The 12,661-nt window shown below is 45.7% G+C and overlaps 2 protein-coding genes across 2 annotated transcripts in view; one reads left to right on the top strand and one right to left on the bottom strand.

Moving 5' to 3' along the window:
- Positions 1–54: 54 nt before the first annotated feature.
- On the top strand, positions 55–7,044 carry LOC120422541 (mitogen-activated protein kinase kinase kinase 4). Its single transcript, XM_039586005.2, has 7 exons — positions 55–367; positions 1,699–1,884; positions 2,200–5,704; positions 5,762–6,050; positions 6,107–6,213; positions 6,285–6,464; positions 6,522–7,044. The coding sequence occupies exons 1-7, from the start codon at positions 288–290 to the stop codon at positions 6,621–6,623; spliced, it is 4,449 nt and encodes a 1,482-aa protein (XP_039441939.1). The 5' UTR covers positions 55–287; the 3' UTR covers positions 6,624–7,044.
- A 524-nt stretch (positions 7,045–7,568) lies between these two features.
- Positions 7,569–12,661, bottom strand: part of LOC120422544 (choline O-acetyltransferase) — a 57,891-nt gene continuing 52,798 nt past the window's right edge. Inside the window, exon 8 of the mRNA XM_039586008.2 lies at positions 7,569–12,506. Within this exon, the coding sequence (XP_039441942.2) occupies positions 12,312–12,506 (195 nt within the window). The 3' untranslated portion in view covers positions 7,569–12,311. The remainder of the gene's footprint in view (positions 12,507–12,661) is intronic.

Below are 12,661 nucleotides of genomic sequence, written 5' to 3'. Positions count from 1 at the left end.
GTCCGTCCATCAACCTGCTCGCCGAGCGAACAACAACCGAACTGAGGGAAAGTGTCAGATAAATTTCACTCATCGGCCGCGACGGTTCGGTTTTTTGCGTGTCAAATTCCTCACGCAACACTCGTATTGTGTGGGAATCTGCTGTGGGGTTTCCCCGATTCGCGTCGTCCGGAAAACTCGAAACTTCAAATCATACCGAAATCCGCTTCCAGCAGCAGCGTGGTGTGCCAACCGGGAACCAAATGGTTGCAGAATTTTGCCGAGACAGCGAATTTGAACTGTGAAAAATGGCCGATTCGAGGTGGAAGGAGCGAGTCGGAATCGACATCAATTTCAGTTCCGGCGACGAGGACGACGACGATAGCAGGTACGTTCCCGGTGGCCTAGTACGTGCAAGCAAGATCGTAGCAGGCGAATAAATCAAAACAGATTGCGAGTAGAGAAGTGCGTGGCAAACGGCCGTGAACTTTGTTTTGGATAGTCTGGCCGAAAAAAAACGGGAAGAAAAGAGCAAAAGGTGGTCAAGGTTTTTTCTTCAGCCTGATGTAATCGAACGGCAACTCGATGGAAAGCTGAACATGGACAGGCGACGAGCGCGATATTTTTCGTTTACCTTGCTAATTAGCGTTTGGCAGTGTTTTAAACAAACACTGCGTTGCGGGAAAGAGGAAGCGAAAACGCGAATCGAAATCACCATCAAAGTTGGCCGTTTTGCGCAAATGTTGGTGACGACGACCCAATCCCAATACAAATAGTTTCGCCCCGCACACAGTTGGCGACGCCGCGCGCTATTTGTACAATGATAAGACGACTTTTTGCTGCAAAATGATTGATTGCAGAGTAGGCGCTGGAGCGGCCCGCTAATCTAGTATTCTCTGGGGGTGACGGTGCTGTTACATAGTCTTTGGAGAGCTAGGGCACTGGAACAGTAGTTTGATAAGCGCCGCGAGGGGGATTGGTCTTAGGGGGCGGCAGAGATGAAACCGTAGCGTTCGAGTGCTACACGGTATCAACAGATGTTTTGTTGTATTTGTTAATTATTTATAGCTTGGTTTTTTTCTGTTTGTTTTGATGTAAACCAGTAACCAAATTTAGACAAGGTCAGCGAGGTTTATGGAATGGCGTAGCTGTGACGTAGTAACGATTATCAACTGTGTCGATTTCGTTTTTAATAATTAATTTTAAATGTATTGTTTAGACCGCTGTATAGGTAGATAGTGCCAATATAGTTTGTAACATGAGTAATCCGGATCAACGAACCTTCTTAAAATAGCGCAAGTGGCTAAACGCAATTATCGCCACTTTCTAATAGGTCTAACTCGTTTGCGAATTGTGTTCTATTAGCACTTTGTCATCCCTGTCCACTGAAAAATGTGCTTCGGATTATAGTCCGGCCATGAATCAGCAATGTTGTTCTACCGTCCCTGTCGCTCGTTGAATCCGCTGAAACGAGACCACCGTATCGCTGCGGTCCCCCCAATACACGGTTTCGGCACGGGCTGTCGGACACAGTCTCATACTCGTTCGTCCGTACGTACATCCATCTCGAGATAAGATAACGGCCTCCGCTAGTTCTCACCGACAAGATGTTGCACCTATTCGCCTGACAATCTTGCTGCTGAAAAGTCGTCAATTTGCGCGTGAAGTTCTGTAGATTTCAAATTCTTGTGTTACATCAACTCTTTATTTCCGGTGCAGCTGCACGCTTCACTTTGGCGACGAGCCGGACTTTGTAGGATCGCTCGGTGGCTGTAACTCGCAGGATCTCGAGGAAGCGTTCCGGGTGTCCTCGGTGGACGACGTGCTCAGTCAGTACGAGCAGTATGGTAGTACGCCTCCGCGGACCAGAATAAAGAACAAAAACAGGAGCTCCCGGCAGAGGATGTAAGTATACAGCTTATAAGCGATGATCGCGGAAACACGATCGCGTGGTATCTCAGTAAAGGGCACTTTTCTTCTGCAAATCGGTCGCCATGTTGGATTTTGGAGCACTTTTTCGCTCGCCAAAGTGTGACGCGTGGTTGTGGATGTGGCTGATAAGATTGTCCGTCCGGTACAGGTACTCGACACGCAGACACAGGCGGAAAGATTCGACCACTGGTGTTCGGTGACCAGCTGAAGAATGCACTTTGATAAGATAACGCGTGCGATTGTCGATTGAATGGAGTACTGTAAATATTTTTGTTGTTATCTACACAGGGAAGGAAACGTCCGAATGCGAACCGGTGGACGGTTGGCGCGGCCACGTGCCGACCGGCGAAACACCGTCGATTGTGCCATCCTGAACCAGCTGATCATGGAGCCGACTGATGAAAAAGCACGCGGTGACAAGCGTTCGACGCAGCTGCTTCGTGAATCCGAACGGGACTCCAAGATGGCCACTGCAATCAATACCGTGATTGCGAGGAATTCAGCCAATTTCGGCATCCCACCGGGATCGATTGAAGAACGTGCCGAAAGTATGCCCATTCCTTCGCTCACCTCAGGAATTCCGCAGGCTGTAGTCGAGTCATGTAACAGGTTCATGAGCGTGAAATCACGCCCCGTAGGATGTCGAACGTCGGCTCCGCCATCCGCGTTTGCAAACTTCCGCGACAGTGTACACATTTCAAAGTCGGACATACCACAAAACCGGATTGCATTCCACGATACCTTTTCGAACCTGATTAAATTGGGTAGCATCGACAAGGATCGCACCACTAAGAACATAATTTCCACTGAGGAGAGACTGTGGCAGACGCACGTCAACGATCTTCTGTGGCTGGAACTGCAGGCTTGGCATGCAGATCGTTCCGTTGAGCAGCAGGATAAAATCCTCTGCCAAGCTCGCAACGAGATCGATAGTTTACTGAACGAAATCATGAACTTCCGCTTCCAGCGGCAACTGGCCCGCAATGTAAGTGATCTAAGCATGGCGGACAGTGGCTTTGGATCGGACGCCACGGCTTCAACCGCCAACGGTGAAACCAACAAGCCTTTTTGCTTCGGATGCCTGTCAATGTACTGCAAAGACTGTCTGGAGATACAGACAATTGCGTTGAAACAGGTAGAAGATCTGTTGCTCCGGCTAGAGTCGAAGGAAAGTCTGTTTCCATCGTCCAAGGCAATGGGAGCTGCCTACCCAATCTACCAGAGTGAAGCGTTTGTCGGCAGGGTGAAGGCAATGTGTCTCTGGTACAATATGACGAAACAACATCGACTAACGCTGCTGATCCTGGGCAAACTGCTGGCCAGACTGCAAGGCAACAAGAAATCGTACCACTGGCCAATCATGGAGACGGACAGCTCGACCAGTTCGTCGGTGCAGGAGGAGAACGGTGAGGTCGTAGATAGCGGACAGGGCGATTCGAGTACGACCAGTTCCGTCACCAGCTGTACGACAAAGCGTGTCCAGTTCATGGAAGAAACTGGAAGTGCAACCGAAAGTGCCAACAGTGACGAATCGGACGAAATGGACAACTTTTCGATTCGCAAACATTACGCCTTCACCGGCGATACAGAAATGAGTCAGTACATGAATACACTCAACTTTTACAGTGTCAATTCGATAACGGAAGTTACCTCGCATACGGCAAACAATTCAACCGCGTTGTACCGTAAATACATCGAAAACGTTCTCAAGTGCCGAGGATTGGGCAAGTCGCTAACGTTCCTGCATCGGCTCCACAATGTAGTGCTGCGGAAGGCCCAGCTGACGTTGGAGAAACCTGGCATGCAGGTGCTAGATGACGATTCTTTGTTTGTCGAGGAGGATGTCCCTTGCATCGAGCCACCGCTCGAGAAGGAGCAGGAAGGTGAACTGCGTCGTTTTGGTGCCGCTAGCAAAGAAGCCAAAGAGCTGAACCTTCCATCGTACGTGCCGGCGTTCATCTTCCTGTCGTTGATTCCGCTGGAGGTGATTCAGGAGTTCCTGAAGATGCGCTTGGAAACGCAACCTGTCCAGCCGAATCCGCTCAGCTTAGAGCAGCACATCAAGGAGCTGAAGGAGGGACTAACGCTAGCCATGATCCACCGGGATCGTTTCGAAAAGCACATCAATACGGCGCTGTATGATCGCGAGTCGGAACTGGACCGGTACATGACCGTGCTGGAGACGTTTGACGGGACGGTCAAGCGTATCTTCGAGTTGTATCTGGACTATGCGGAGCAGTGGATACTGGGTGCGACACCGGAATGCCAGCAAAAGTCTGCACTGGACGAGGAGTGGCGCTTTACCAAGTTGATCTGTCCGATGATTCCGGGGCAGCACGCGATCGCCGCTAAAGGGTTCTGTAAGATCGTGGAGAAAGTGTTGGAGAAAACTGGTCGGAAGATGATTACGAGTTTGCGGGAGCTGGAAGATCAGATCAAACAGATAGATAGTAGTGATATTGACCGTGGTGGGAAGAAGTGGCAATTTTTGGCGTTGTGTCGAGAGACGCAAGATGTGTTTACGTTTGCGCGGGAAAAGACGATGAAAACGATGGCCTTTACGAAGGGACTGTTCCGGGATTTGGAGAGTTGTGATTTTCACCGTGATCATTGTGATGATTGTGAGGAAGGGACGGAGGAGGATTGTGTGGTGCTTAGGAAGCCGACCAGTCACGTGTGCCAGGAAGTGGTGGAAGTTTTGCGCATATTGAAGAAGAATGTGTTGCTGTTTCGGAACAAGTTGACGTCGGTAATTGAAAATCTGCAAGACGAGTGCCACGTGCGAAACATGGCCGATATGGACGAAATAGATCGTATTGCGGTTTTGACGCGGACCCGGGAAATTCTTCACCAGGGGTACAAGTTTGGGTTTGAGTTCCACAAGGATCTGTCGAGGCTGTTTGAGTCTAAGGCGGAGATATGTCGAGATATGGAGGGAGAGCTGAAGCTGTCGAACGCGATTGTTCACTTTGCCAAGCTGTGGATGAAGTTTGTGATGGAACGGTGCGAACGAGGCCGCGGGTTACGTCCCCGATGGGCAAATCAAGGGCTGGAGTTTTTGATTTCGGCTTGTGATCCACACTGTACTAGTCATCTGAGTGATACCGAGTTTGAGGATCTAAAAACCAAGATGGACGCTTGTATCTCACACGTGATTGGCAGCATCCGTGATCCGGAGCGACTTCGGCGGTCACCTCGATCGCGCAAGAGCTCTCCTTCGCCGTCTCCGTCGCAAGGACGCGCTTCGATACCGTCGATAACGCTGACCAAAACATTCCAAAACCAGCTCAGTCTACGTGAAGACGGCGTTACGCTGCGTGCTCACCATCTGGTGGACACGAACGACATCTACCGGAAGCAAAGTTCGTACGAGGGTGTCGTCCACGAGGTCAAGATTCGCGTTCCGACGGGGGATGCCCTGTTTGGGACGAAACCGTTGCGTCAGCTACGCGTTCGTGACGCCATCAATCGGCTTGATACGGAGCTCGAGGAACGATTACGCGAGCGAAGTTTGATTGGCAGTGTCAAGGAGATAAGCTACTGTGATAAGGCGCTGAATCGGGCGCGCAGCGTGAACTTCAGCTGGCACCGCGGCATCAAGATAGGTCAGGGCCGGTTTGGGAAGGTTTATACGGCGGTGAACAACAGTACCGGGGAGTTGATGGCCATGAAGGAGATTGCTATTCAGCCGGGAGAGACAAGCGCGATACGGAAGGTCGCTGAAGAGCTGAAGATCTTCGAGGGTATCAACCACCGAAACCTGGTCAAGTACTACGGAGTTGAAGTGCATCGGGTAAGTTTGAAGCGGAAGTTGACGTTTGAAGAAGTCGACTATAGCTTGATTTTGTAGGAAGAACTGCTGATCTTCATGGAGCTCTGTCCGGAGGGGACGTTGGAAAGTCTGGTCGAGCTGAACGGTGGACTGCCGGAGGGTCAAACGCGCCGTTATACGATGCAGCTATTGTGTGGCGTTAAGGAATTGCACCGACATGGCGTCGTGCACCGGGATATTAAAACGGCCAACATTTTCTTGACCAGCGATGGTAACTTTTTGAAGCTTGGAGATTTTGGGTCCGCCGTGAAGATCCAGGCGCATACGACGCTGCCGGGAGAGCTGAAGGGTTACGTCGGAACGCAAGGTGGGTTTGTTCTGTACCGCTACAAGCTCTTGTCGTAAGTTTCGGCTTCGTTCTAGCATATATGGCTCCGGAAGTTTTCACTAAAACGAATAGCGAGGGACACGGACGTGCCGCCGACATCTGGTCCGTTGGGTGTGTCGTCATTGAGATTTGCAGTGGAAAGGTAGAATAAAAGAGGGTAATTTTCTGGAAGTTCGATTCATACTAATCGTCTTTGTGGTTGATATCTTTCAGCGCCCGTGGCACCAGTTTGATTCCAACTTTCAAATCATGTTCAAAGTCGGCATGGGCGAATCACCGGAAATTCCGGACTGCCTGTCCGAAGAAGGGCACGACTTTGTAGAGAGTTGCCTGCAGCACGACCCGAAGCTGCGCAAGTCGGCCGGAGAGCTTCTTCAGCATAACTTTTGCAAGGTCGGTTGATTGTTTTTATTTCTCGAGAACTTATTAATAAATTTGTTTGATTTTTAGGTCAGCGACGATTCTCCAACAGTTGAGCTCGACAAGCAGATCCGGAACTCCTTCCGGCGGCATCTGAATTCCGCTTCAACGATCAGATCGACTGCAAAGTGAGACACCTAAGCATACGTACTATTTGAGTAATTAGCCATGTTTTGAACAAAATAGACTACAGATGATAAAAACACGTTTTAACCACACGATTACGAGTATGAATAAAGACTGTTCAGTATTTGAAGTGACGCAGCGATCAAAGAGAATTCTACGTAGGCATGATAGAGGACATTATTACTTAATCTCACGAGGCGCGATTACAACAAGGGCAGAAATACATTCCGATTGGAAGAGTATGAGCAGTTACCAGTTTGTTGGAGGAAAGTGCCTTGGTTAGCACCTTTTTAAAGGCTTTTACAGAGCAGCACTGATGAGATATGTAGACCAGCACTAGCTAGGCACGCGGTTTGAGGTATTTGATCGACTATTATTAACTACTTAAACGTTGTTCTAAATATATACTGTTTTAATTTAAACCACACTCAAGGGAGGACTTTTTTTTAATATTTGGAAAGAAAACATATTTTCAGTTCCGCCGATAAATTGGTTTATTGACATGCAGGTTCACTTATTCTCAGTTAGTTACATTTGGGGTTCACATGGATTGATATTTTGTGGGGTGAGTTGCAAAACGTGAATGTCGAGCCCAAAGATGATTTTTCTAGTTCATTTGGGAGCTCGTCAAAAACTCGACATTTACACACAGATAACAGATGTTAAAACAGCTAAGTTAACAGTTTCCAATAAAAAAAAAAAATTCTAGAAACAAAATATATTGTTTCTGTTATCTGGGATTTTGCAACTTTACATTGGTTGGGAAAATAAATAGTTTTTCTCGCTCTACAACGATTCAGTCAACAATTGATATGCTTCGTATGATTTAGTTGGGTGGTTTGCTGTTAGGATCAAAATTTAAATATTTTCTGAATGGCGCTTAAACAGCTTTTATAGATTAGACTAGTTAAACTCATTACAACATGCAAACATAACATTTATTGACGGCTGTCAAAGTTCAAATTTGACCATAAATTACTACTAATTATATCAACACAGGTAAAAGATCGATTATACACGAAACGTAACAAGTTATGTTGGGGATAACAATACTGATCAGCAACAATAGAGCTTAGCTTATTTTATTTGCTTCTATTTATAGGAGCTCGCTTATATTGACGTAGACTTACGTCTTTGTCGAAGGTACTGGGGTGTCATTCCAAAAATTCGGGCCGAAGGCCCTGGATAACTGCGTCATCCGTCAAACGCTTATATCTTCCTTCCCTCTAATCGAATCGACACGATTTATGTGCCATTCGATTCGAAAATTATTCAGCAATTTGCTATAAAACTTTCATTGTTGGCAAAATAGTTTAACTATTGAAACAATTGAATGTTTTAAAATGTTTTCAAAATGCACAGATTTTGCAAGCAAAATGAGCGCTTCCCACTCACGGACGGGAATGTCAAGTACCTATTTTGAGGGGAAAATCATCCGAGCAACGCGACCGAGTGTCGGTCGCGAAAAAGGAGGGGAAGTAGCGGACCGAAAGGCTATATAAGAACGCGCGCCAGAGCCCATTCTATCATTCACGTCTCAGACGTCGGACCGGCAGCAGCAGCAGCAGCAGGAAAGCTCAGCCCAGAGCAGCAGCAGCAGCAGGAGAGACCAGAGCAGCAGCAGCAGGAGAGACCAGAGCAGCAGCAGCAGGAGAGAGGGACCAGAACTGGAAAAGAAGCGCGCATCGCCTTCTCGACGTCACCGTCAGCCAGTTGCCTCTCGATGGCCGGACCGTTTGGATCTTTCGTGGTTGCCGTGTTTCTGAGTTGCCTCACTCCCCGTCCCTCGTCCCACCCGGGACGAGGCATCAACGAGATGAGGCGCGCGCCTGCTGCCTTCCGCTGAAGAGCCTCTCGTGGGTCAAGCCGTGGTTGTGAAACAACAACTAGCTCGTCGCATTCGCGGCGAGCGTTTCTGAAAGAATTGCGTCGTGTCCAATTCCAAACTGTTGAAAGAGTTGCCCTCATCCCTCGTTCCACCCGGGACGAGGCAGCGAGCTAATTTGAATTTAAATTTCAGGAACAAATTTTGGTCTGGGGGGGCGACGGAATGCACAGCTTTCTGAGGCTGCTCTCGCCCCCAACCCCTCCCCCCATTCGGCTCGCTAAAATTCCTTCGTCTCTTTCTTTTCTCTCTTTGCCGTTCGAATGGGTGTTCCGTCCAATTAGGGGTCGGCACGGGTCTTGGCACTAAGGGTGTGTAAGTTCTGTTGGGTTGGGGAGTTTGGCTCTAAGAGCAAGAGATCAACCCAGATTTAAAACCAGCAAGTTTGCAAGAGTAACAAATCTGGGAAGATCTCTTGCTCTTAGGCTTGGCTCCCTCAGCGTTCGCCAGTCTGTCGTGTTCGGGGGTTCAGCGTTTGAAATTCGGTTGTGCGTCTTGAAGGGTCGTCCAAAAGCGCAAATTCAAAAGTAAGTTGGTAGAGTAGTCGTCCATAAACGTTTGGGTGGGTTGAAAGTGGCCTAAGGATGTTGTCAACTTGGGATTGTAAGTTGTCTATAAATGGTTTCCTCCAGTGTTGTAAGTCGTCCAAGGCGTTTGTTTTCTTGGGATGCCAGGGCGTAGAACTTTATAACCATTCATAACTTAATCTTCTTTTCAGAAATTCAATAATCTTCAACTTTTCTTTCAGAAATTTGATCCTTTTTAGGACCACCCAAAACAATCACGAAAGAGTTAGCCTTGATCAATTCTGAACACTTAATCCTAATCAGGGGAACATAAATTCTATCATGCCAAGCAGTGCAACACACCTCGAATGGTGGATCTGAGGACGGAACAGCAAAGGCTGAATAATCACCAACTTGTAACGCACAGCGATATTTTGGAGGAGTTTCTGGATTCGACGGACCATAGCTCCAGTCTTATCAGTTTCAACGTTGAAAGTTTAAACGCTCATCATTTGGATGTTTCGACTGATTTCTTGCTCACCAAAGTCGATTTCCTGGCATTGAGTGAAACTTGGTTGAACAATTGTTCTAATGTGGGCATTGAGGGGTACCATTGTATCGCTGAGTTTAAACGTGCCAATGTAAGGGCCGGGGGGGTTGCAATTTTCCATAAAAATTCGTCTTCTTCGACGGCCATGCCTCACGATCTTGAGCAGTTAAGTGAGGAACATGATCCAATTTTACTCGAGGCTGATTCGTTTGGGGATATTTGTGCCACAAAAGTTTCAGAAAATGGGATTCAAACACTGTTTGTTGTTGTGTATATTTCGCCAAGTGCAACATACAAACAGAAAATTTATTTCTTGATCCGGAATTTGTTCTAATATGCAAAGCAGGACATCCGGATTGTTGTGTCTGGGGATTTTAACATTGATATCCTCAAACCGGAAAATTTGTAATTTGTTGATTTTATGAAAGAATACCTCAAGCTTGATCTGCTTTCCGATCCTTTACAGACAACGACATTTGGGCGCACATGCCTTGACCTTGTTTTTGGTAGAAATGTTCTAACACAGTCACGAAGGTATGTTTCGTATTTTAGTTATCATCGGCCGATTTTGACTTTGGTTGATACACCAGCCTAATCTAAATTTCGCACCACAATCATTCGCAAATACTACACGCTTTCCTAAACAACTTTGTCGGTTTCGCATCCATCAACAACGCTAGCACCTGCAGCATCCACCGCGGCCTATCACCCATCTGGACAGAACATCTCCCGGTTGCAGCCTGACGCCAAGATCGAGCCTGATGCCAAGACCGAGCCTTGCGACCAACGCCACCATCCAACTCTAATCGGTCCTTTTTAGGGCCACCAATTTTCCCACGAAAGAGTTCTGCTTGTTCATCATTCCCACCAAACACTACATACAATTTGAAAGAAAACCACCCCGAAATAACGCCCTTAGCTGAATTCCATCTCCCATTCATGATCATATTCCGTAAATCTATTTAAAGAATATAGCTAATTCTTCAAATTAATATATGGAAAACCCACATGTCCACATATCTAAATTTTACGTAAGTCTACGCCATTCCGGTTATGTCTGTGACATAACTTCTTTGACTTTTTTTTCTACTTTTCTCAAATATTCAATGCAACACATTTTAAAGCATACTACTTTGCTAATTGTAATTCCGGCTTGAAATACTATAATTTAATTTTATACTGGTATTTTTTTTACAAAGGAATTTATTTGAAACTTCAAAATTTCATAAAGACCAAACCATTTAATCTTGAACTTGAATTGATATCTACATTCTTATCTTAAAACATTATTTTCTTTGTCAGATTATTTGAAATAAAACTGTTTCAAATAAAATCCTCAAAAAAATACAGTCGTTCGAATTTTGCTCCTGTTTCTTCATTTTTTTTAAATATATCTGCAAAATGTGACTTATGTAGAGATTCTTATTTTTTCAATACGGTTTCAGTTTTTTATATTTGTTTTTCATCAAATTGATATGTTTCAGTTAATATCAGGTTCACTGTAAATGCTATATTACATATCTCGACCGCTAGTTTCAAACTCATCGCTAAATATTGTTGTTTTCACATGTTGATACCTTGTTTTACAATTTTTTTCCTAAAACTGGTTCTGCATTTGTGTAATTTTTTTTTGCTGGTTTATAATAGAGCTGCAAGCATTCACCGTGCTTCACCTTAAACAAACTGCACGCAACGTTGCGTGAAAGCTTGCACGCAACTGTGTGTGTGGGGATGTTCAGTTTCGTTAAACTCTGTCATCGAACCTCAACTTGTTCGGCGCGTGTTCTTTCTATGGCTGCTAAGATTTTGCTTTTTTTTCGATTCGAATGGACAAGAATTTACTGTGCGGGCGCCCGAATCTGTGGCTGCTGCGATCGGATCGATGAGCAACAAGATTCGAACATTCAAAATAACTTTACTCCACATGAATAAATCAAGTTTCACATGCATGTTTGGTACCGATTAGTGTTTTACCCTATGTAAGCTTTTTAAACTTTGAGATCTTTTTTTTTTGAAAACAACTTTAAACTTAACTTATCACGAACGTTTTTCAACTGTGCATTTAAGGTGACTAGATAGGTGAAGCTTTGTTTCACCTTTGGAACATAAAACCGAACAAATTAGAGCTAGTTTTGTTTCTATATATTCAAACAAGAGTTCTAAATCGCTTTGATTTAGATTTTTTAGGGTATTGCTACTACACGCAGTTTCAAATTGAGTAACATAATTTGCATAGAATTCGGCAAACATAATAAGTTCAACTAGATGTACACACATCAGCAACGATATTGATAACAACACTGTTGAGTATATATTAATAGGATATGTATTATTTATACTTCGTATGTTTTCAGTGATATGTTTCGTAGATTCGATTTTTCCTAGTTTCTTAATATAAACCTTACACGCTAATGATATGTTCCTGTTTCTTTGGTTGGATCGGCCTCCTCGGGATGATCTACCCGGGAGGTCCACTAGAAGTGTTGAATCAACTTTTAAAACCTCACAATTTAATTGATATGTATGCGTTCGATTTGTTTGTTTTGTGTTTTTTTAGATCAATGCAGTAGTTTATATGATTCCGTGTTGTAGGGATCCCCAAAGGATTGTTTTCTAACAAGCGTGTACTTTTGACAGCTGTCAAGGTTACACAGTTGTGAAAATTAACCCGGAGACTGAGTTCCAACCCTATCAGGGGTTTCCTCTCTCTGGGAATCCCCGTCATTTTCTAAGGCCTTCGGTGCGGTGGATATTTAGGACAGCAAATCCCGCATGGCGTCCAGCGAATCCTGCAGCGAGCGGGCAAACCGCGAGGCGCTCGTTTTGTCCGACGAGAAGAACGCCGAAATGCAAAAGATGATCTCGTTCGGATGCGGATTGTACGATGCTCCGTAACCATGGGGCGTGACCGGTCCGTAGCCCATGAAGCTGTTGGTGGAACAGGCGACCTTTGGGTGGGGAGAACAAATAGTGAGGTTAGTTTGGGTTTTTGAAGCAGGGTTGGATACTCTTGTTAATCAGGTGCAGTGCCGAAGAGGTGCTTGAACTTGGAAAGTGCTGCATTTGTGGTGCTCCAGTTGTGCGGATCTTCCGGTTGTCGAGC

Source organism: Culex pipiens, chromosome 1 (assembly GCF_016801865.2).
Source record: "Culex pipiens pallens isolate TS chromosome 1, TS_CPP_V2, whole genome shotgun sequence".
NCBI lineage: Eukaryota > Metazoa > Arthropoda > Insecta > Diptera > Culicidae > Culex > Culex pipiens.
This window is presented reverse-complemented; position numbering and strand designations above follow the sequence as displayed.